Raw genomic sequence first — 25,979 nt, 5'->3', positions numbered from 1 at the left:
TGTTTCAGAAAAACACATCTTTTCGTTAGGAAAAAATTATGCTACATTTATAAGTTTTAAATAGCCCATACTTGCTGATAGGAGAGTAGCTAGGCATCATTCAATCAACCGACAAAAAAGTGTCTGCAATATGCTAGTGGTATTTTATTATTATCGCAAACTATCGAAATAGTTCGCCACGTAATTGCGCGGCTTGAGTTGTGATTTCCTAATAATCATTGAAGTCGTTTTGACTACATGAATTCCTTGTCATCCTCTTTTTTTTAATGGAATGGAATTATATTTAAATTTTGAGTAGTATAAACCCCTTACATAAAGAACATTGGAAGACAAGAAAATTATATAAAAATTACATCCAGGTAATTTACTTATCTTCTCCAACTCTAGTCTCTGCCGCGTCTATGGCATCGCTCCACTAGACCGAAGCAAGGTAGAATTTCTATAGTGCTACCGTCCTTGGATCTACTATAGATGGTAACTCAAAAACACCATCCACCACCACCGCTGATGAGTTTGACGACTCAAAAACAAAACCCTCAAAAGGGGACAACAAAAGCTCCCTCCAGTTTGCAAATAGGAAAAGCAAATCTAAAGATCTCAACCCCAACCCAAAGGAGCCAAGAACTGATATACCTCAAAGACGACCCAAGGCACGTCGTATCTAGAGCCGGCATCTGGCTCTTTTATTGACGCTAAACACTATAAAGATTGCTAAATCTACTAAGAGGGCTTCCCCCTCCTCATCGTCGGCAAGGATGCTGGAGGGGAGAAAGAGAGGGGCCTGGGAAGCAACGGCGAAAGAAGCCCTAACTTTTGACATACCTCGCATCCTTTATAATACATGAAGCAATCATTAAGCATAGTAGGCTAATAAAAACTAGCTCTCTTCAATAACCATTTCATCTTGCGCGCCGATTGATGCGTACCACATATGCCTTCATACACTTCTTCCATAGCAATCCTAGCTTCATCAGAATTCAAGCATTTGAGAAGCACACCATCCACAGTCCAACAATATAAATCATCATTCAACAATCTATCTATCTATCTATTACTACTTATGAAAGCAGGGAGTATCGGTGGCTACGTAGGCTATCCACGTCGGCCAAAATTGATTCCACCGTTCGATGTGTATCGTTTGGCTCGGCTTGTGTGTGGAGATGGCGCTGGACTGGCTTTGTTGGCGGAGCCTCCCGCGCCCGCGTTCCGCATCGCGCTAGGCTCGGGTCGTGTGTGGGCCTTTTTGAGGTCATGTCGCATTTTTCAAGGTCGCGTCGCTCGCGCTGCACGATTGTGCTAGGCTGGCGTGTGGCTTGCCTCGTTGGCGGAGCCTCCCGCGGCTGCGGCACGCGATAGCGCTGGAGTGGCGGCGAAGGTTCTCGTGGAAGTGCACGCGTCGATTCAAGAGACTATTTGAGCTCAATGTTTGCTGTGCTTGCTTTGCAGCGATGGGCCATGCAAAAAAAAAGGGAGGATATAGAGATAAGGGGACGGAAAACACGAAGAAAGATTTTCCCGTCGCCTATCTTCGCCCTTCGCTTTCAGCTCGCTGTAGCCTCCATGGTACGCCTCCAGCTCCTCAGTCTCGTAGGGTTCTTCGATTCGTGCGGTTTTTCCCATTTAGGATATTGGTTTTTACCCATGGTCGCTTTCCTCACGTGATAAGAGAGAACTTTACCGCAGTTATACTTTAGTTACCTCAGCACTTTCCACACGCTGCTCTTTATATCTTCCCCTCTTTTTTTCTCTGCTACCCCGGCTGATTATTGTTCTCTCCTGCTTTTGCCTCTCTAGATCTATGGATGTCTCCCCCCCCCCCCCCGCCTCTTCTTCTTATTGTTCTTTTCCTTCTTCTTCGTCGTCCTTTTTTTCCCCTGGTTCCTTCGCCGGCAACGCCGCCATCGTTTGGTTCTTCTGCTGCTTTCCTACGCCCCTAATCTGTGATACATTGGTTTTGTCTCGGGTTATTATTAACTTCACCATCTGCACAAAAGAAGGAGAGGGGAGAAAATGAACTGAATTTAGCCTTAACTTATAATCTATTTGTTTGCTTGATTTTTTTTATTCGATGATAATCTATGATTTGGTGGTTTCCTTGTATTTTGCTTGCAGCGGAGAACAAGCTGAAGGAATTGTTTACAGCGTGCTTCCGTTAGACACATTTGGTACAACATCGTTTGCTTCTTCTGCTCCTTTCCTACGCCCCTAACTTGTGATTCATTGGTTTTGTCTCGAGTTATTATTAACTTCATCGTCTGCGCAAAAGAAGGAGAGGGGAAAAAATGAACCGAATTTAGCGTTAACATATAATGTATTTGTTTACTTGATTTTTTTTATTCGATGATAATCTATGATTTGTTGGTTTCCTTGTATTTTGCTTGCATGTTCTACCAATGTGAGGCTACTACTTTAATTCAGGATTATTGTATTTAAAATTTTCCCTCCAGGTTAGTCGTTGTTGCAGCTTTTTACGTTGCTTGATCAACGTACAGTAGCCCGCAGACTTCCGTTGTGCCACCACAGTAAGTTCCATAAACCGTTTTTATTATGACCTGCCTTTGAAATACATTGATGCTTATTCTTGTGCGTGTGTTCACATGCTGCTAATTCCCTCACTGGGTCTTACTGACCATATATGGAGAAATATATAAATGTGCATGTGTATACATGTATATATATCTATGAATGTATATGTGTGTGCTGTATTTAACTTCGAATATTACACTATGCTTGACTACATACGTGCCTACTAATGTGCTTAAATCTTTTTTCCCTTTTTTTTCTACCCTTCTCCCCGTTTTTCTCCTTGCCTGCCTTACTGGCATTTTCCCTCTTTTATTTTCCTTTTCTTTCCTCTTTTTTTTTAAAAAAAAAACAAGGCCCATCAGAATAAATCAAGCAACCCATATGTTTGTCGTGGAGCGTCATATGTTTCCCTCCTGCAAGCTGTTCTGGATAAGTGCCATCTACTATATGCTTCATTACTCTGTGAGATTGCTGGTGATGGAAGTGTTCTTTGTAGGGTAGAAATAGAGTTACCCTTTATCAGTACACAAGGCACCTCACGTCAAGTTTTTTTCTGGTCATGTGCTGAAGCAAAATGCACAGCAGCTTATGAGCAATCTGCTCTTTAGGCCGTTGCTTACCTGCAAGCCATATATGGTTTCCTAGTGGTTGATTATAATTTTCAGGGGTTAGTTCTGCATAGAAGAATTGCTCAAGCTGCACTTAGTATAGCTAGTAGAGTTGTCCATTTAGCTGGTATGGGTGCATCTGTTAGAAAGGGTAATCTGCAATTCAATGATAGCCTAGAGGCAGAATACCACTCTTTCTTAAAAGAGATTGCATCCCTATATTTGTTTGTCTAATTTTTTGTTGAGTGCACTATGTACATTTTCTTCCTATTGTTGTATGTGTTCCTTGTTAAATATTGCAGTGTGTTTATTAATGAATGTGGGTTATATTATCCGTTGGTATCAAACTCCCTCGATTTCTCTCCCCTCCTCCCCCCCTCCTGTCCACGTGTGGTTGTCCAAATTATAACATGATAAGCTGTAACAACTATTATTTACTTTGCTACTGGCATTTCATGCATATTCCTATTTGCTTCGATAGTCAATGCAGCCGCATGCAGTTCAGGCGTACCAAGAAACTGATCCTTCAACGTGTATGTTCATCGCTTCTTTCCTTTGGTGCTACTGTCATTTCCTGCGTTTAGAATATGCTTGCAAAACTGAAACCTTGGTTACCATCTTTTCCCCTACTATTTCCATATCATACAGCATCTTCATCCACACATCGCGCACGATCTAGGCGTGGAGCTCGCAGAGAGCGAAGTATGTTTATTTCCCATATATCCTAAGCTCATATGATGAGTTGCTACAAAAAGTAGTGTTACTATCTATTACTGGTGCCAGGTGATGTAGCAAGTGATGCTGCACATCACTCACCTTTAACTATGAGCGCAGCTGAATGTCAACGCAAACGGCAGAGATTATTAGATCAGCAGAGACTGGCGCAGACAGGTGTTTAGTACCACCTTGTAGAATCATTAGATTTTATAAGCTACCTACAATAATATATACCTTTAGTGTCTAAATTGTTATTGTTGCTTTGTTGTTGTAGCAACGCTAGATGGTAATAGAATATCATTAGAATGTGGCCACTTCAGCCAAGATTACATCGATGCTCTAAAAGGTATGTGCGGTTGCCATATTGCGCTTGTGCCCACCATAATCCCATTGTAGAATACAGTTTTCCAAATTTTTTTATAATGGAACAAAATAAAAAAAAAATAAACATTTTACAATCGAATTTACTTAGCTACATCTTTTTGCTGACTGATTAAGCTTCGTTGTTGCTTCCTCTTCGATTGTTGCCACCTTTGCTTACCTACGACACTACACTCGGTTCACATATCCTAATTTAAACATTATGTTACACAGCTTCTTATCCCCATCGTTCTTATTTTGGGCCACCTGAATGCGAATGTAGATATTGCCATGCCCTATTTTGGCTTGGAGAAAGGGTTAAATCTGATTCATCTATAAGAAACAATACAATCATTTACAATTCTTGCTGCAGAGGAGGCAAGATTAGAATACCACCTTTTAAACAACAACCTGAGCCCCTGGCCAACTTAAGTAGATTTAACGGCGACGCTCGTTGCAAAAAGTTTTTGAAGAATATACGCCAATACAATTGTCTATTTGCTTTTACATCAATGGGAGCGAACATAGATTGCTCTATGAACGATGGTCGAGGCCCACCAGTTTTCAAAATTAATGGTCAAGTCTACCACCGTATTGGATATTTGCTTCCACAAGATGGCAACCCTCCTAAATTTATACAACTATATATATACGATATTGCCAACGAAGTTATAAATAGAATACATGTTTTGAACCCAGATGAAAGGCCTATTGACCCACTAGATCCATTAATAGTTGAAGAGCTAATGCGGATGCTTTACATGCACAATCCATTCGCAAAAAAATTTAAGCTTGCAAGAGATAGACTCGCACATCATAACAATGAGGAATTCATTATTAGAATAATAGGGGCAAAAGAAGGTGATCTAGTACAATATAACTTGCCTACAACTGATGAACTTGCCATGCTTGTTGTTGGTGATTTCACACTAGACACATTCAAACGAGACATAGTGATACAAACTCATGATGACCAACTTCATCAAATATCTGCTTTGCATCCTGCTTTCATGCCGCTCCAGTACCCTCTACTTTTTCCATATGGTGAATGTGGTTATCAGATTGGCATACCTTATAGCGGTATTGATCCACTTCATGAAAAAACACGCTCTACAATGACAATGCAGGACTATTTCCGTTACATGTTCCACTATAGAAAGAATCAGCCAAACCCATATTTATGTTGCAGCACACTATCCAGTCAAGCTAAAGTTGATGCTCGTGCTTGCATAGATGAAATAAGACTCTAGTTCATACTAAAAAACCAAGCTAAACTCAGAGTAGAAAACTTACAAGGCATAACCGATGCTGTAAGCCGTGGATGCATAGACGGGAATCACATTGGGAAAACCATATTGCCGGCTTCACACACTGGTGGAAGACGCTACATGATCCAAAATTACCATGATAGAATAGCGATATGTAGAGTGTATGGACCATCGGACTTTTTCACAACGTTTACATGTGATTCCAAATGGTCAGAGATCTCTGAAGCATTGGTTTTTGAGCCTGGCCAAAAATCCACGAATAGGGCCTACATCGTTGTACAAGTGCATCATATGAAGCTTGAAGAACTTCTAGAGGACATTAAAAAAAGGTGTGGTTTTTAGGTCGATTAACACAGGTATGCATTTGTAATTATTATAACATAATTTCCCTAAATTAGGCTATGTTTATTCCAAATATACTTATACTGACTTCCTTTCTCTTTCCTCCGCCCCCTCTGTTACCCGGGATTCCCTCACCCATTCTCAGTCTTGCATACTATCGAATTCCAGAAACGCGGCCTCCCTCACACACACATTATTACATGGGTGTCCCATGACACCACACAACCATCATCTACATTCATTGATATGTACATAAGCGTAGAAATTCCTGATCCAAAACTTGATCCCCTGGGTTATGTATTAGTTGCTGAACATATGACGCATGGCCCATGCGGTGAGACCCATCAGGACAGCCCCTGCATGAAAAACAGTAAATGTTCAAAACGATACCCAAAACCTTTTCATGCTGAGACCACTATTGATGAAAATAGCTTTGCAATATACAAAAGATCTGATAATAACATGTACATCCAAAAAGGAAATGTAAAGTTCAACAACAGATGGATAGTGCCTTACAATATGCATTTACTTAAGAAATTTCAAGCGCATATCAATGTAGAATGGTGCAACAAAAGCATTTTCATCAAATACCTATTCAAGTATGTGACAAAGGGTCCAGAATGCGGCAAAGTTTATATTGAAAGAATAAGGAACGCGCAGGATGCACCATATGATGATGAAACACAAACTACAAATGAGGTTAAAGAATACCTAGATTGCCGCTACATCTGTGAACAAGATGCATGCTGGCGTATTTTTGGCTTTGACATACATAGACACTTTTCATCTGTGGAGAGATTGCCTGTACATTTGCCAAATGAAAACAATATAACATACAATGCTAATGCTAATTTAGCAGATATCATCTCTGTAGAATTCCTGCGTAGAACCATGCTAACTGAATGGTTCACAGCCAATCAAATACATCCTCAAGCAAGATAGCTAACATACTGTGAATTCCCCTCAAGATGGCGTTGGGATGAAACATCAAGAGCATGGAAACCAAGGCAAATAATAACAAAAATAGGACAGCTATATTATGTACATCCATCTGTTGGCGAACGGTATTACCTTAGAATGTTGTTAATGGTTGTTAAAGGCGCTCAAAATTATGATGATGTCAAAACACGCAACGGTGTCACACATGCAACATTTAAAGAAGCATGCAATGCTTGTGGCCTCCTTGGTGATGACCAAGAATGGTACGATGCTTTTGACGAAGCAGCATCATGGGCTACTTTTGCACAACTTAGGCAATTGTTTGTTACAATGCTTCTTTTTTGCGAGGTTAACGACGAATATACATTCTTTGAAAAAGTTTGGCGAGCATTAGTTGATGATATCCAATATAGCTTCAGACAAGTTGTTGGCAATCCAAGCTATCAACTATTTGACAATCAATTAAGAGACTATTTACTTGATGACCTATCTACACTATTTGCAAAAAATGGAGGGAGAATGAGATATTATAACTTACCACATAGATCAAATCCATCTCACGTAGCATATGGAAATCGACTTATTGATGAAGAACTTTCATACGACAATGAACATTTGTTGCTTGAATATAATCTGCTACTTTCAAATCTTAATGACGAACAACGTCAAGCTTTTGATACTATAACAAATGCAGTACTAAATAATACATGCGGCTTCTTTTTTGTTTCTGGTTATGGAGGCACTGGTAAAACTTATTTATGGAATGCTATAGTTACATACCTACGAGCACAAAAGAAAATTGTTCTCACAGTTGCCTCTTCTGGTGTTGCATCCTTGCTATTGTCGGGTGGTAGAACAGCGCATTCCAGATTCAAGATCCCCTGTGACATAGATAATACCACTGTGTGTGATATTAAACGAGGAACTATGCTAGCTGAACTTATTGAGGCAACATCATTAGTAATTTGGGATGAAGCTGTCATGACACACAGAATAGCATTTGAAACACTAGATAGAACTTTTCGTGATTTATTGTCAACTCAGACACCCCATGCAAAAGACACTCCTTTTGGTGGCAAAGTTGTTGTTCTGGGAGGCGATTTGAGACAAATACTACCTATTATTGAGGGTGGTACAAGGGCACAAATTGTAAATGCAGCAATAGTGAACTCACCTCTTTAGAAAAATGTCACAATTTTAACATTGAGTAAAAATATGAGGCTTTGCTGCCCAAATTTAGACACACAAGCTCAACGAGAAATTGCAGAATTTAGCCAATGGGTGTTAGATTTAGGTGGGGGAAAATTACACGCAATAGCAAAAGAAGGTGAATTAGAACCTACATGGATAAAAATACCGCATGACCTACTTCTTATGACTAACCATGAAAAAATTGCATGCTTAATCAATGCTACGTACCCAGATTTAGAAGCAAGGTTCTCCGATGTTTCATATCTCTATGCAACAGCTATATTAACACCAACTAATGAAGTAGCTGATCAAATTAACTCGCATATAGTATCTCTTATACCTGGTGATGAAAAAAAGTATCTAAGTTGCGACAAAATATCTAAGGCATAGGGTGTCCATGATTCATATGACCTCCTATACCCTGTTGAGTTTTTGAATTCGTTAAACAAGAACAATTTTCCCCAACATAGATTGATTCTTAAAATAGGAGTTCCAATAATGCTGCTACGCAATTTGAATCAATCTAGTGGCTTATGCAACGGAACACGCTTGATAGTGGCAGCCATGGGTGATACAATTATTGAAGCACAGATAATCACCGGCACACACATAGGACAAAATATATTCATTCCTCGTATCTATTTAACTCTAGACATGGTTTCAAGATATTGATAGAGGACGATGATGGCAGGTGTACCGATACTACACGGAATATAGTTTATAAAGAAGCCCTACAGTCTATTCTTCCTGCATCTATGCACACATAGAAAATTTCTATGTGAATGTGCCTTACAATGTCAGCTTTTTGAAGAAGATTCAATCCTCCTGTGACACCACAAAGCTCCATATGTTGCTGTCCAAAATCACATTGCATTGTATTATATTGCTACACATTGAGAAATCAGTGCTACTTAGATACAATGATCCACATGGTAAGCAAACACTCCAATAGCTATCTACAGCTCACAGGGCTATATACATGAATGTTTCTGAAATTTGGTTGCTTCAAACACTTTATTCCTATTCTGTAACACATGCTAATTCTTATAAGCTCACAGCTCTGAATAACACATGTGCAGGATCGTGACATGCCGTTTGATCTTCTCCCAACGTTGCATCCAAAGTCCAAACATTGGACAATCTGTGCGCGTGTCTCACGCAAGTGGGAGTATCGTGGTGGCACCGACGATGGACCAATAGCCCACATTGACCTTGTTCTTACAGATGAACAGGTACTACCATAATTTCTTACTTACCTTGTAGCTATATAACCATTATTCAGCTTACATGGATACCTCTACAATACTCAACCTCCAATCTAAAATACTAATTCAACTCCCATGCATATATGTAGAATACTTACTTGATAATTTAGAATACTTATATCAAAATTTTAACCACAGGGTAATGCAATATATGTTGAAATACCAAACTCAGAAATAGAAAGGAAAGATCCTTTGCTCCAAGAAGGTGGTATCTACGTTATGAGCCGCTTCAAAGTCTCAAATTCCAAAACCCTGTACAGGCCAGTTGATGCACCATATATGATTGAATTTACTTGCTACACTAAGATAACTCCAGCGAGAGATCCACCAGAAACATTCCCAAGATATGTCTACAAACTCACATCTTTTCTTGAACTACCTCATTATACTGGTGAAAACAAGAATTTCCTGGGTTTGTATCATTGCTAACCATTATTTACTAACTCTATATAATCATTCCTTTTAAAGTTCTTCAAATAACTGCATGTTGCATATTGCAAATGTGATTGGCATCGTCACTGAAGTTTCAGACACATCTCTCGTACAACTTGCAAATCGGTCAACTCCTACTGTAAGCAGAGACATCATGCTTAAAGACCTAAAGTAAGCAATCTATTCCTTGCAAACTTATACACTAATATTTCTACCAGTTTGTTATACATGCAATCAATAGAATCACATGAATAAACTACTTTATTCACACACAGCAATGTTGAGGTTAAACTGACACTGTGGGGACAGCGAGCCACGCAGTTTACCATTGATGAAATTTATAATGAACAACAAGCTACACCGATTGTAACTCTTGTTGTTGGCAATCTCATGAAAACTTTTGCATGTAATAAAAACTCCTCTTGCAACAAATACTTTTTACTAACAAACACACATCATCAACTCTAACTATTCCACTTTAAAAGGTGAAGAATACCTAAGTGGAAACGCAGCATGCCACTGGTATTTCAATCCTTCAATCCCAGAAGTCGAATCATTCTACAACACGTACGTAAATCCATACTGTCATACAATAATTTATATCCTTTTGAGGTTCTCTGTTATAACACTAAACATTAATATGTTCCTTGTTATTTTTTCACCCTACAAACATCTATGCACAATATCCAGAACCAACAACTGGTGATCGAACGCACTGCTGCCTCCACACAGCAACCTCCATCCACACTAAAACCAATTCAGGTTGAAGATAAGCAGCTCCAAGATTTAGAAACAATGAATCCATATGACTTTCCGGTATGGATCATATATGCAACTGCTGCTATTATTTATCCCAATGATTATTCCTCCTACAATACTAAACCATAATGCCTTAGAATAATGCATCATAGGTAATTAGCTATTTTCCCTTATATCTGTTGCATGACAATTATCGACAAAATTTGATTATAGGAAAATGGATGCCGCTGCACTGTGACAATTACTCGCTTGGTTCAAACCATAGCATGGTGGTTTGCGTCATGCAACAGATGCAGTCGTGCTTGCACTCCAAATGGCCCAGGATATAAATGCACCACATGTTCTTGCACAGGCTATCGCTTCAAGTACTTGACACCTATTCTTACTTCATCTATTTTTTCCTGAATCAAATTTACAACAATCACTAAAGAACATAATTACTATTACTGCAGGTACAAATTATGCTTTGTAGCAAATGACGGCACTGCTGAAGCTGAAATGGTTGCTTTTAGTGAAGTTGGACGCCGCATAGTTGGTAAACTAGTTCAGCAGGTCCTGAGAGCCACAAGAATTGCAAATGACATCCCACCGGACATTGCAGCTATAGTTTCACTGAAATTCACTTTGCAATTACCCTGATGAATCAAAGTTACTACAGCCCAGAGAAATCATACCAGGTGAACTCTATCATCGCTGCCTATGGGAGGCAACATACACTCCCACAACTAAGAAACAATCAAAACAAAGGGCTATTAAATCCTCAAATGACAATTCACTCAAGCACCCAACAAGAATCATTGATGTCTAAACCAAGCATCAACAAGAATCATTGATGTCCAGACCAAGCATCCATGCTGACACACATCACATTGACCCCTATGCCTCTCCACCTGCTGCTACTCCTCCATCTGCATCAAAGTCTACCACGACTTCTACACCATCAGATACTCAAAGAACAGCCACTGAAAATGTATTGCTAGACAATATAAGCCTCCACTTCCCTTTATGATACACTTGGAATCTCATACAGCATATAATATTCTCTTAATAACATAAATTCTAACTATATTACACTATTGTTTCAGACACTTCCCCCTTTACTAGACTATACTGAATCAGTATCAAGAAATCTCAACTTTGGTAAGTATAAAACAACAACATATACCAAAATATTATTATTGTCACTACACCACATATTCAACCAAATGTTTATTCGCATGTCAAACAGGGATGCTGCTGATGCCTCTAGCCACTCTGGTGCTAAAAGAAAGCTCTTTCAAGAAAGCCAAGATGCAACAAAGGTAAGTATACATTGTCCTCTTTGACACTTATTATAAACCCTCTATATACATACATGTATTTCAAACCACTAAAACCCATACACCTACTTTGAACCTTACACTTTTTTACCTGTGTAGGAAACCAATATAAGCTATAAGAAGAGCAAAACCAGCAATGCCAGATTGACGGATGACCCACAACCACAATCAACAAGCAAAAAGTACAGGCCGGAATCTCTCCTCTACAAAAATCCCCATACTGCCACTCATAGACAATCACAATATTAACACTATTGCATTATTCTGTCTATATAGAACCTCTTCTCACCAGGTCACCTCTCCTGACTCAAAGCTGTCTGAACCAAAGGTTGATGAAGCTCAGTAGCTTCTTCACGTCACCTGCACAACACTGGTACAAACATTACTTCTCCACCACCAACAAATCAAACAAAATTAAAAAAAAGCTGACCATTGCTTCACCTTTCATTTGCAGCTAACCAATGTAGCAGCAGCATTCACACGCTGAAGAAGTATTTGTCTTTTGCCATGAAAAGAAGCTAGTTTTTCTTTTGGACTGCTTTTGACCATATGTTGCCCAGCCTCATGACAAATCAGAATGTAGAAAACCATGTTACATACTATGTATAACTGCCTCCTGCATAGAATGATATCAGTGTCAGTATTATCTAGAGTGCTAAGTGTCTGCACCCTACACTTAGACACATGCCTGCTAAAAAAATATGATACAAGCAGGCTATGATGTTATATTTAGGCTCCAAGTAATTACTGCATATCAACTTCCACCCATCAGATGTATATATTGGAAACATAACTACTGCTATCTTTTGAAACCACCTGTATGATAAGCATCCCTAATACTAACTACAATCCTATTCATTTCCATGCAATCCGATTGACTGTCGCAGCGTTGTAACAACCTAATTACCAACGTCGCTAGCACCGCAGACATAAAAACAAAATCACCATATGTACCGCTGTCGGTGATATGGGATCCGGGGGTTTCCGAGTCCCGAGGCCAGGTCAGCATAGTGCCACATGGCGCCTTCCCTCAGGAACCACCTCCCCGAGGGCCCGAAGGAAGCCAGGTCCGGGAAGGGGTGCTCGGGGCTAAGAACAGTTGGCCCCCGAGTACCCAGAGTACCCCGAGGACCCGAGAAGAGACAGATCCGGGAGTGGGCGCTCGGGGCCAAGAGCAGTTGGTCCCCGAGTACCCAGAGTGCCTCGGGGACCCAAGAAGAGATAGGTCCAGGAGGTGGTGCTTGGGGCCAAGAACAGTTGGTCCCCAAGTACCCAGAGTTCCCCGAGGACCCGAGAAGAGACAGGTCCGGGAGTGGGCGCTCGGGGCCAAGTGCAGTTGGTCCCTGAGTACCCAGAGTGCCTCGACGACCCGAGAAGAGCCAGGTCCGGGAGTCACCCCTCGGGGCCCAGAGCAGTTGCTCCCCGAGTACCCAGAGCTCCCCGAGGACCCGACCCATGATGGTTGCTTTCCATTTATTGTTTACAGGAACTTGTGCCTTCGTTCTGGGCACTCCCTGGAGGGCCTCCCCCCGGTAGATAAAAGCGGGGGAGCACTTTGTAGAAAGGGGACCTGGGGACTCCGGATAGTCGATAGAACAGCAGCACCTTGTAACACAGAGAAAAACCAGAGAGCTAGAGATCCAGAGAAAGGCATTCGAAGAACATTGATAATATGTCTATTTGACTCAGTAGCCGCGTACTCGCAAGCGCCCGGGGGTTGCGCGCCCCGAGCACGAGATCCTACGCACGGGTTCAGGGGCTGGATGCTCGGGTGGTCCTGCTGCTCGAGCGCGAGTGGCCGGGGCAACCTATGTTCCCAGGGGTAAACTGCCAGTGCTCGGCCTGGTCAGTGCCTCCCGGGACATCAGTACAAACAACATCAAGGAAAAAGGAGTACAAAATGGAGTTCCATTCCAAGGACGGCTTCTAATAAACTGAAAGGAGCCAATCGACAGGGAATCACTCCCATAATTACAACTTTCAAAAAAAAGAAAACTCCTAACTTATTACAGGCTAAGGAGGAGGTCACGCATCGTCGCCACTATCACTACCCGGGCTCGGCTCCCGCACAAAAAATTACGCCACCTCGGTTGCGACGTCGCGGACGGCTGCCCAGGCGGAGGCCTCCTCCGCCTCAACCACACCCTGCCGGGCTGGCTCCAGCGGGAAGGTGGGGTCTCGGCTGCAATAGCAGGCGAGAATGTGCTCGGTCACACCGTGGGCCAGCGCACGCCCCTCCCGGGTCACCAACTCCTGGACAGCGGCAGGGAGCGCCTCAAGGCGCCGGGCGATTTCCGAGAACCCAAGGGCGAGATGGCCTAGCGTTTCCAGCCCCTGGGAACCCACAAACACCGACCCAAGCCCGACCGCCTCCACGAAGGCCCGCGCCTGCCGAAGGACATCCTGCATCATCGCCTTAACATTTGTTCGCTCTTCGTGCATGGCATCAAGGTCCTCCACAACTTTCTTCAACCGAGCTTCAAGACTTTTGCTGCTGGCGGTGATGGCAGGGACGTCCTTCACGGCACGTGCTTCCTGCAGTTGGGCGGCCACCTCGGTGCGGGCCTGCTCCAGTCGCTCGGCCCGAGCCTCGATGGCCTGCTCCCGGGCAGTTAAGCCTGCCTCCTGGTTGGCGACGTTCTCCTCCCGGGTGGCAAGCGCTGACGATGCCAAATCGGCATCCATCTCACGCAGTGCAACCCGGGCCTCCTGGAGGAGAACGTCGGCATGGCCGCGCTCGAGATCGTCGACTTGGTGGCGGAGGTCCACCTAGGCGGACCACAATGTTTCCTCCCCCTTGCCGACCGCCTCCTCCCATGAGGCAACTTCCTCCTCCCGCAGGGCAAGCCGCTCCTCGTGAGCGGCTAGCTCGCCGATGCACTTCCTCGATGCTTGGTCGCGCTCTGCCGTGAGCCGCCCCAGGCGGTCGGCCTCCTCCTGCGCGGTGACGTTCTCTTCGCGGACCTCCTCGTGTGCCTCCAGCTCCACGGCCAGCTCCTGCATGGACCTTTCGTAGGCCGTGCGAGCCATGGCCACGCGAGTCTCCAGGAGTTTGCGGGCCTCCTCCAGCCGGCCCCTTTCGTCGACTAAGGCGGCGCACTCCTCTTCGAGCTCGGCCCGCTCCACCGCAATGGCCGCCTCGAGCCACCCGATGATCTCCCGGGCGCTCCCCAGCACCTCGGGGAGGGGTTCCAGGGCCTAGTGAGGGGATGGCCGAGAGCTGCGTCCCCTCCGAGCCCTTTCAGCAGAGGCGCTCGGAGACCCCGATGACGGCCGTGCCAGCGCCACCCTTGTCGCGACGGCCTCCCCTAAAGCCAGTTGCTCCTCCCCAGTCGGAGGGATCGGGGTAGAGCAAGCCGGGGCTCTCGACTCGGGGACAGGGGGAGGCCTTGGTTTCTCGGGAGACGTCTGGCCTCTTGAAGAGTCCTTGGGCGGCCTGGAACAAAAATAGGTTAGCCCCCAGCCAAGACACGGGCAAAACGAGCTCGAGGAAGAAAAGCGGCTTACGTGGTTTTTCGCCCGCGGTACTGCCATCGGGACTGCGGGATCTGGAATTCTGGGGCCTGCGGTCTGGGCTCTGGCCTTCTCCTCTTCAGGGGTGGGCTCTGGCCCTGGGGCCGTTGCGAACTGGTCCCAGCATCCGCCTCGGAACCCACTCCCGAGGGCTGGCCAGTTCGGCCGTCGCACCGCCAGCCGTCGGTCGGGGTTCTCGGCGCGGGGATGGCGGAGGTGACGGCGATGAAGAGGACGAGGACGGTTAGGGGATAAACACCCGGGGACACTTCCCCTTGTCGACCCAGCTCGGCAGCCTGCCGTCGTAAGCGGCAGCGCCCTGCCCTCCGTTGTCGTCTGCCCCGGGGATGTGCAGTGTCGCGGGGTCTCGGTGCCCCGTGAGGTCAATCGGCCCCTGGGCATCAAAGGGCGGCATCGACTCTTGCAGAGCCACCCGGCCCGGGTCTGAGCAAAGTGCCAGGTCCTCGCGTGGCAGGACCGCCCGAGCAAGGTCCTCAACGCCGGTCACCACCTTGAGCAACGCCGCCAGGGCTCCCTCATCGAGGTTCCCGTCCTCGCCTACACACGTCCTCGTCACGTTGCGAGGCCCAGTGTACATCCAGGCGGGGCGGGCGTGTTCCCTCAGGGGGGCCAGCCAGCGGCGCAGGAAGTTGGCGACCACCATGAGCAAGGTAAGCCCCGCCCAGCGTAGGTCTTTGATGTGGTTGAGCACCGAGCGCTGCCAGGCATCCTCCGCGGGGGTGGACTCCTAGACCCGTTTGTTAGGCTCCGCTGGTGATCGGGGTAGCGAAAGGCTGTCGTGGGGCTGACGTCGACGTAGACCCAGTCCCGACGCCAGTCGTCCCACTTGCCACACAACACCTACGGGATGTAGGCGTCGCTGAATCCCTCCCACAAGTGAAAATTGCAGCAGCCCACGGCCTCCACGTCGTCCGACCCCTTCTTCTTCCCAGCCACCCGGAGGATGAAAAAGTGCCGGAAGAGCGCCACAGACCGCGGCACCCCTATGAACATCTCATAGAAATGGGCGAAGACCGCCAGGATCACCACCGAATTTGGGCTCAAGTGGGCCAGCTGGACGCTGTAAGTATCCAGCACTTGCATGAAGAACGCTGAGAATGACGGCACCAGACCGGCGGCGACGAAGGAAGCAAAGATCATGATCTGCCTGGGCCTGCATGGGGCGGGCGGATGGGTGGCTGGTGTCACCACCGATGCTCCTCGCTGGCCAGCGAGGACCATAAGCTTCCGCACCTTCTCCTCGCCCTCCTCGTTCAGGAGGCGGGATTTCGGCAGAATGCCACCGATGTTCGACGCTTCCCGACGGCTACCTCCTGCCCTTGGCATTTTCAGAGGGGGGATGTGCGCTGGAGGTGGCTAGAGTCAAGGTGCACTGAGGGCTGAAGAGAAGGCTCCCAATGCTCAAGAATGGCAACAGCAAGAATGGCGATTGAAGAGGGTAACGGTCCGTTGCCCCTCCACTTTTCTATCGTTGGGAATTCAAACGCCGTATTCCTCGGCGCAATAAGCGAGACACGTCTTCCTCGATCCGCGCAAAAGCCTAGGGCATCTCCCGCCTCATCATCACCTTCCTCAAAAGTCCGAAGGGCACGCGCCTTTTCGGCTCCTCCTTGGGTTATACCAAAAGCTTGGGCCTAAAAATCGCAAGGCCTGCAAAGACTTCGGCACCCGGCGATAAAAAGCCATGTGGCACCAATGTTGTGATCAGCCTCAAAGAAATAGGGCCCCACCAGCAGTCTCTGGACTATCGTCTGCCGATGGACCCGAGGGCTGCTGTCGGTGATATGGGATCTGGGGGTTCCCGAGTCCCGAGGCCAAGACAGCGCCAAGGTTCACGTTACTGACCGGAGCTCGGTTACCGAGCTCCGGCGGTAACCGAAATCTCACGGTAACCGAAATCTCAAAAATTAAAAAAAAAATCGGAGAAAATTCATTAGGCAAAATTTAAATTTTTGCGAAAAATCGTGTTTTTACCCTCTCGGTAACCGCTCGGTTTTGGTCAGTTACCGAGCGGCTTGGGTCGGCTACCGAGCGATTTTCTCGTATTTTTTATTTGGTCGGTTACCAAGCGGTTTGGGTTGGTAACCGCTAGGTTTTCTCGATTTATCGAGCGGTTTTATCGAATTTCAGCGCAGTTCAACAAAAAACCTAAAAAAGGGCTCAATCTTGTAAAATCAATAACTAATTCATCTGAGCTTCAAATCAAGTGAAACAAATTTTGTTGGCTTCCTTGTAACATGATCTACATGATAAAAGTATTTATACTCATAAAAAAGTTTAAATTTTCTGTGAGAAATTTTATTTGTTAAACCAAGTTAAATGCATAGTTTACTCTTTGCTAATCCAAAAAACATGAAACTAATTTTGTTAGTCTTATTACATGATCCTATATCTTTTAAAAATACATGAACTCATGAATTAGTTATTGTAACATGCATGATTGTGTAAATGTGTTGTGACTAGATTAATTCATAACTGACCCATCACACCTCAAAAATTAGTGAAACCACTTTCATTAGCTTATTTATACTATGATTTAAGTAGAAAAAATAATAGTAGACATGAAAAAGTTAATTACAGTGTTGTTTCTTAACATATTCACTTTATGCTTGTGAACTTTGTAAAAATCATAGAGAATTTAATAAAACTCTAAATAAAGTGAAATCAATTTTAAAGATTCTCTTAAAATACGTTTTATACAAGAAAAATATGTGTTTGCATGTTACACTTTTCCTTAACGTGAGTTAATAACTGAGCCGCACGCTTCAATTTTTTTTTCATTTTTTTAAACTTTCTCCCTATATAATATGATGCAAACGACATTATTTTTCAAATTTTTTTCACAGAGGGTCTTAGAATTTTGTCTAGTTTTTTTTAAGATTTTTTTTGAATTTTTTTATTTTTTCGAATTTTTTGAATTCAAATTTCGGTTACCGTTCGGTTTCTGAAACCGGACCGTACCGAGAAGTTAGGTAACCGCGATTTTTGGGCGGTTACCAACGGTTTTTTAACCCTGGGACAGCGCAGTGCCACGTGGCACCTTCCCTCAGGGACTACCTCCCTGAGAGCCCGAGGGAAGACAGGTCCGGGAGGGGGTGCTCGGGGCCAAGAACGGTTGTTCCCCGAGTACCCAGAGTTCCGCGAGGACCCGAGAAGAGCCAGGTCCGGGAGGGGGTGCTCGGGGCCAAGAGCGGTTGATCCCTGAGTACCTAGACATCCCCGAGGACCCGAGAAGAGCCAGATCCGGGAGTGGATGCTTGGAGCCAAGTGCAGTTGGTCCCCGAGTACCCAGAGTGCCCCGAGGACCCAAGAAGAGCCAGGTCCGGGAGGGGGTGCTCAGGGCCAAGAACAGTTGGTCTCTGAGTACCCAGAGTGCCTCGAGGACCCGAGAAGAGCCAAGTTCGGGAGTGGGCGCTCGGGGCCAAGAGCAGTTGGTCCCCGAGTACCCAGAGTTCCCCGAGGACCTGAGAAGCCCCATGCCGGTGGACCCCGCAGGGACTCCACGATGAGGTGTCGATCGGTGGGAGGCTCGATGCTGCATTTAAGGGGGAGTGTGGACGGTCACATCCAACCACTCTCCCCCACACCTATCGTACTGAATACATCAATCTCTGTCACCGCCTGGCAGGAAGGCATGAGAACAATTAATACGGCGGGTTGTAACCACAACATCACAGAACCTGCTGCTATGTATATTCCATATGGCATAACGTCATATAATGCACTTCAAGCTTGAACATGCCAAACCATACACCACCAAAACTCTCTAAACGATTATATCATACTGTATTCCAAACAACTATAATACCAATCACAAAAACCAAAGCCTCCAACTTACAAACATCAACTATTCCCATACTCAAACCAAAACACCTTTTATTTTTTTCTATCGTCATCAACCTGCAAATTTTCACTCACACCGTTCTCTCATCCCACGTTGAGCCACGTCATCACCAAGCCTGGGAGCCGTCGGACCAAGGTAGCAAGCAAGGAGATCCGTCGGATCTGGACTTCGTGAGTCTCCCTAGAGCATGCCGGTCCACATCCTTTGTTCCGCCGTGCCACTCCCGCAAAGCACTGGGCGGCGTCGCCCTTCTACCTGTTCTCCACCCTGAGCCCGAACCCCACGCACCACCTCTTTGGCGCCTCCGCGGCGTCACCGCGCAAGCTCGCCGCACCCCCCGCACCCCCCCCCCCCCCCCGGGCGGCCGTCTGCGTAATAACACGGCGCGCAACGACCGGAAGCGCAGTGGCGGGTTTCGCGGGAACACGAGCGCAGCAATCCTCGCAGCGCTCGGTTCGGCTCCGTAATCGGAGTCCTCGCAATCACCTGATCCTCGCGTCGCATCCCTTTCTCGTGGCGCTCGCTTGGCTCAGTTTGGCTCCATAGTCTCAAAGCTCCGACCGGCTAGCTGTTGAGTGTCTCCCGGTCCGGGAGCACAAGCAGCTGGGATCGATCCCCAAGGTGAGCACGCCGCTCCTCCAGTTCTTGGCCTTCCATTTTGTGCTTTCTATAATCTCTATAGTTGTCTTCCTTTTGGCTTGAGTTAATCCACAATTGTTCCATTCTGAGCCAATCTTCTTGGATGAGAAGCGCATCTTGGATGAACCATGACCATTCTTGCCTGTGCCAAAATCCTGTTGTGTTTGTGACTCGATTCATCACCCAGAATGCATTAGAGATCACCTTGGGACCACTGCAACTCAGATTGCTTGGATAAGGTAATATCATATTTTTTCTGTTGTTTCATTTACTGCTATTTGAATGCTCAACTCTGCATATAACTTAGCCACTCCGGCACCCTCCTCTTCTCCAGTCGATCCGGCATCCCTGACCTCTCGACCACTGAATCCAGCGTTCCCAGGCGCTGCCTCTGAGCCGGCGTTCGTCCCCTCTATTCTATTCACCTACGACAATGAATTGGAAAGGGGAGTCCTGTGATAGCCATTATCAGATGTAAGTCTGGCATGCAATCCCTCCTGTTGGCTCCATTCTCCTTTCCTTTTCATATTTCTTCTGATTGTCATCTCATTTAATTATTGGCCTCAATCAAATTAGTTTTTTTTTTGCTAGTTTCGAAGGAGAGAATCAAAAGAAGAGCATAGATGAGTTGCATGTTTTCTTCATTGTTTCTTTGACCTCCAAATTGTTTGCTTCCCATCAAACCAAAGAAGAGTCATGTGTGCTACATGATTTCGACTTCAGCCCTTCCTGTGAATTATGTGAGTCTGGTTACCAAATCTGGATGCGGCCAAGCTAAAATGAATGTAAGCTCAGATTGCACAAAATCAAGACACAATTTTTGCTCTTTCTTTCTTTCCTATGATTAAACTGTTATTCTGTTTTTCTCAAGGCTTGATTTATTCCATTCTTCTTTTAGGATATGGTGAGCTTGTGATATGGTTTGATTTGGACTTCAGTTCCATTTTTTAACGTGATTAAACAATGAATATTAGACAGTTTTATTTCTCCATGTAATTTGAGCCAATGGGATCCAACTGGATTGATGCTAAATAGATTTTCATGTGTTTTTCTAGATCTATTTATCTATGCCTAACTAAACCATGTTCCATGTAATTCTAAAGTACCATTTAAGCCAAGTTCTGGCATCACTCAATTGTGTCTTCCAAAATTCTGATCACCAGGTTCTGACTTCTGTTTTTTTGCTAGATTATGTCACACGGCATTTTTATTTGGAATCTGAAGTAATGTCAATGCAATTGATTTAAGCCGTCTTCAGTAAGGACTTGGGAGTGTGCATCTCAATTTGTATAATTACTTAATTAGTGGATGATGCAACTACATATTGCTTGATAAATTTTCAGTTGCCAACTAGAATTAGAAAGGGAAAGTCCATTTTGCTACAAATGTCAGGATTTTTTTTATGCACATAGTGTTAATTGGACATCACATCTAAACAACAGTTAGGCACCGTATGGCACATAACTCATAGAAATCATCTACACTGACAGCCCAACATTTTTTTCAGAAAATCCCCATTAGATTATGTTGCCAATTTCTTCCTCTGAGAATAGTATTTCCAGCCTCTCTAGACCTACTACTGGTGCAATCAGATCACTTCGATCATTTTTTTTTCAAACTCTGATATACCCAACCTGTCTTCATAAGATTTCCATCAAACATTAGACTTTTCACTGTGATCTGTATAATTAGCAACTTGATTCTACAGTTCAACCCACTTGATTATTGCTCTTTGTTTCCACAATATTCTAGACATAAGCAGTCCATCTATCTATTCTTCCTTGACCTAATATGATTCATATTAGCATATATGTTTCTCATGATAACATTGATGACAAGGCTGATGAAAATAAAACCGACTCTGATACAAAGGATGGCAACTATTTTGACTCTGAAAACAACGTACATTATTCTTTCTTTTCATTTCCATGTATTGTTCACATAACTCATAAAAAATCATCTACAATGATAGCCCATAATATTTTCAGAAAATCCTCATTAAATTATGTTGTCAACTTCTGCTTGTGATAATAGCATTTCCAGCCTCTCTAGCCCTTCTCATAAAAATTTGATCGGTCAAATAGTAGGTGTGTTGTGAACCATTCTGCAGTGCTCTCCCACGTGCCCATAGCACCCAAGCCAACTGTAAGAACTCGAGAAAAGTATAGTGTTTTTTTGCCAGTGTATACTTTCATGTTCTATGTACAAGAAAGTATTAATGCTTTCTTTGTACGACCTAACTTGTTGTATTAATGTGCTGACAAAGTATTACTGAATGGAACCGCAACCAGACGTATAAAATACCGCTTCAGACCTAACTAGGTAATTCCTCTGTTATATTTTTACAAGCACCCATCATTTAGGTTGATGCAATTTACAATTTTAGTAGATGCTAAATCTCTAGGCATAAATATACAAACACTACAAATTTTCTCTTAGTTTTGCAGCTCAGCTAGAATTGAGACATTTTTTAGTTTTCAGCGAATTCAAAAACATATATATCTTAGTTAGCTGCAAATGAGTTCTACCAGGTAATCGATTGTATGGTAAGATCTAGCAAAACTTTGTGCCCACTTACGCTGATTTACTGAACTAGGTGTTCCTCTTACATGTCATCACATTGCATAATTTCAGGATACAGTTTTGCAGAAAATGTGGCCATGTGAGTACATTACTATTTTACAAAATGTTATTGCATATCAGCCATGGTTAAAAAAAAAGTTTAACAAAGTTTTTTTTACTATTAGAGTTCTACTTTCAGTATGGTTGGTTCAGTGTTTTTTTCCCACTTTTTGTTGTATTGTTATCTTCAAACAAAGATTTTCATTTAGACAGAAGGAAGGATTGGTGTACCATCATATATAGATGATTGGATTATAACATGATTCATTATGACGTTTTACCTCTGACGTAGCTCGAAACAGAGAACACATTGCTCTACTCAGGTTCTCACATGTAAGTTATCCGTTCTAACAACTTAAAATTAGGTACAATTGTTTTCTTTTAGAATATCAGGATTTGTTTCTATCAAGTTCATTACTTACTTCAGTATGATATTTTCCATTCCATCAGTATGATATTTTAATTCCACAGGTTCCATATAAATTGCAATTATGGCACTAGCTTTGTAAAATGAGGTATGCTCCTTACTCTTCTTTGCGCAGGTTTTGAGTTCACGCTCCTATATCAGCACCAGAAAGCCCAACTTCCCTTCGTTTTGAAATACATAGAAATTTTCATCAAAATCACATATCAAATAGTGCAATTTTTTATTAAATTCGACTACAATAATACTCTGCTATCGGTGATACGTGAGCCATAAGGCGCGGCAAACTTCTAGTGTATACTTGAAAGCTTGCCGCCGAATCTTTGTATCGACACTCTTGTTTGGATCTTTCAAGTAATCAATGAGATGCTTTCTCCAGTCTCCAATTTCAGCAACTTCAACATTCTCTCCCAATGAAGAAGATACAATCAAACCTAAAAATTCATGTTCGGCTATACAAAGATTAATACTTTCAAGCATCGGTTTTTCAATCACAATGAATTTACCTCTACCAACTTGATAACCGGATGCTTGCTGTGTTAAATCATTAGCTCTGAAATTATTACCTCTAGACACATGATTGATAGTAGAATCATCCAAAACATCAATAATGTCTAGACACTTATCAAGATAACTATTTAGTGATCCGTCGAAACATTGATAATTACCGTAAACTTGCTGCACAACTAGCAACGAATCACCAAAAGCATCTATGTTCTTCACACCCATGGAGCTCAAAATTTCTAATCCTAACAAGAGAGCTTCATATTCGATTTGATTATTGGTACAAAAATATTATACACGACAAGATGTTTCAAAAATAGCACCTCTATGTGACACAAAAACAATACCAACACCTTGTCCAACCCCGCAAGGCGAATCATCAAAATAAAGCTTCCATGGTTTAACAGATATAAAACCAATATCTAAATTATGCTTATCATCGATCCGATGGTCAACAATAAAATTAGATACAATTTGGCCTTTCATAGATTTCAAATATTCATAAGCCAAATCATGTTCTATAAGCGCATAAGCTCATTTACCAATTCTACCACTCAAAATTGAATTTTGCAACATATACTTAATCACATCGGCTTGACATACACAAGTACTGGATAGCAAATAAAGCTTTAACTTTGTGCAAGCATAATACAGCGATAAGCATAATTTTTCAATAAAGACATACCTTGTCTCCGCTTTCAAAAGACGTCGGCTCAAATAAGCGATTGCATGCTCTTTGCCATCAACTTCTTGTACCAAAAAAAGGTACAAGACGTCGGCTCAAATAAGCGATTGCATGCTCTTTGCCATCAACTTCTTGTACCAAAAAAACAGCACCAATCACATTATCTCCCGCAGCAATATATAGCCGAAAAGGTAATCCGGCTTTAGGCGCCCAAAGCACCAGAGGAGTAGACAAATATTTCTTAATCTCATCAAATGCACATTGCTGCTCTGCCCCCCAAGTAAATTTGGTCTCATTTTTCAACCGAAGTATAGTGAAAAAGCACTGATTTTTCCGAACAAGTTTGATATAAATGTTCTCAGTTAATTCACCTTGCCTAGAAATTTCTGCATATCCCTTTTACAGGTAGGCATCTGAACCTTTTGTATAGTTTCTATTTTATTATAATCTATCTCTATGCCTTTCTCATGTATAATAAAGCATAATAACTTCCCAGCCGACACACCAAAAGCACATTTGAGTGGATTCATTTTCAGACCATACCGACATATCCTTTCAAAGTCTAAATGTAAATCGGCTAAATGAGAATCATTACTATCCGATTTAACAACTATGTCATCAATATATACTTCTAATATGACACCAAGCAAATCATGAAAAATTAAGTTCATAACCCTTTGATAAGTAGCATCGGCATTTTTCAACCTAAATGTCATAACCACCCACTCAAATAAACCAACAAAACCAAAACAACAAAAAGCCGTTTTAGACATATCTTCCTCGGCCAGGAAAATTTGATTATACCCAACATTACCATCAAGAAAACTAATTATTCTATGTCATGAAGCATCATTGATTAGCATGTCGGCTATAGGCATAGGATATTCATCTTTAGGAGTAGCTTTATTCAAATCTCTAAAATTAATGCAAACTCGTAACTTACCGCTACTCTTCTTCTCCACCGGGACGATGTTTGAAATCCAATCAGCATATCTGCATGGCCTAATAAACTCCGCTTTCAACAATCGGTCTATTTCTTCCTTGATCCGATCATACATATTATGATTAAACCTTCTAAGGGGCTGTTTATAAGGCCTAATCCCGTTTTGATAGACAACCGATGTTCTACTAACTCTCGATTGAGTCCCGACATCTCATGCTATTTCCAAGCAAAACAATCTATGTACTCTTTAAGTAACTCGATTACTTTAGCCTTGTAATCGGCTTTCATATTCTTGTTTACAAACATCGGCTTTGAAATACTACCATCACCTATATCAACTTCTTCTAATGGATCGGCCGATGAAAAACCTTGACCCAACTAATCTAACTCATCTAAATCTTCAATGGCCTCACAAATATCGTTCTTATTTGACCGATATTGCTCCATACGCTTGTGCAACTATTCTAAATTTCTCTCTCCACTCATTGATACTAAAAGTGCATCTAGGCCCCTAAGTGGGTTTTGGTGATAATGATAAAATAATTAAAGAACTAACAAACTTTATGAAGTATGGACAGGTATAATTTCATCAAGCAAGAATTTAACGAATGGTGTACCCCCCCCCCCCCCAAAAAGGAAAAAGGGAAGCGGCACATAAATCCTAAATCCTATAGCTTTTAAATTCTTTATCTTTTGAAATTGAGTTTAGGATGCCGTACTATAAAGGGGGACATAAAATTTACTTGCTTACATAGAAACAATGCTCAAAAGTCCAAACAAACCTATGAGAGACATATAGCCCATACTTAACACCTCAGATAGCCCCAAAACTTTTAAAACAAGGAAATGCGGAAGTTCCGCACTTTGGCTATCTTGGGTTATCCTGCGAAAGGTCCGCATCCTTGCGGAAGTTTCGCACTTTCCAGAGAGTAACGGCTAGTTTTTGGCTGTGAGGTATTTATACTCCACACCCTTTCAATCCAATATATATGAAGCATTCATTTCGACCAGCTTTAAGACAAAGGCTCTAGCTCCTTAAAAGCTCCTTTCTCACTCCC

The 25,979-nt window shown here is 43.2% G+C and overlaps 1 protein-coding gene and 2 long non-coding RNA genes across 6 annotated transcripts; all 3 read left to right on the top strand.

Moving 5' to 3' along the window:
- Positions 1-2,456: 2,456 nt before the first annotated feature.
- LOC133895755 (uncharacterized) lies at positions 2,457-10,047 on the top strand. 2 transcript variants are annotated; one of them, XR_009905646.1, is made up of 4 exons: positions 2,457-2,522; positions 9,031-9,183; positions 9,355-9,819; positions 9,924-10,047. It is a non-coding gene; the product is annotated as an uncharacterized LOC133895755 (long non-coding RNA). The 2 variants fall into 2 exon arrangements; XR_009905645.1 differs by lacking the exon at positions 2,457-2,522 and adding an exon at positions 4,012-4,197.
- A 161-nt stretch (positions 10,048-10,208) lies between these two features.
- LOC133895754 (uncharacterized) lies at positions 10,209-12,099 on the top strand. Of its 2 annotated transcripts, none has more exons than XR_009905644.1 (6): positions 10,209-10,464; positions 10,621-10,772; positions 10,860-11,377; positions 11,493-11,547; positions 11,636-11,908; positions 12,003-12,099. XR_009905644.1 is itself a non-coding variant. In XM_062336257.1 (6 exons), the coding sequence occupies exons 3-6, from the start codon at positions 11,046-11,048 to the stop codon at positions 12,070-12,072; spliced, it is 237 nt and encodes a 78-aa protein (XP_062192241.1). In that variant the 5' UTR covers positions 10,209-10,464; positions 10,621-10,772; positions 10,860-11,045; the 3' UTR covers positions 12,073-12,090. The 2 variants fall into 2 exon arrangements, 1 of the variants encoding a protein (XP_062192241.1); XM_062336257.1 differs by having other exon boundaries at positions 10,860-11,084; positions 11,636-11,708; positions 12,003-12,090.
- A 7,728-nt stretch (positions 12,100-19,827) lies between these two features.
- LOC133894945 (uncharacterized) lies at positions 19,828-20,873 on the top strand. 2 transcript variants are annotated; one of them, XR_009905553.1, is made up of 3 exons: positions 19,828-19,982; positions 20,078-20,217; positions 20,335-20,873. It is a non-coding gene; the product is annotated as an uncharacterized LOC133894945 (long non-coding RNA). The 2 variants fall into 2 exon arrangements; XR_009905554.1 differs by having other exon boundaries at positions 19,971-20,217.
- Positions 20,874-25,979: the final 5,106 nt, after the last annotated feature.

This window comes from Phragmites australis, chromosome 16 (assembly GCF_958298935.1).
Source record: "Phragmites australis chromosome 16, lpPhrAust1.1, whole genome shotgun sequence".
In the NCBI taxonomy this organism is placed as follows: Eukaryota; Viridiplantae; Streptophyta; class Magnoliopsida; order Poales; family Poaceae; genus Phragmites; species Phragmites australis.
This window is presented reverse-complemented; position numbering and strand designations above follow the sequence as displayed.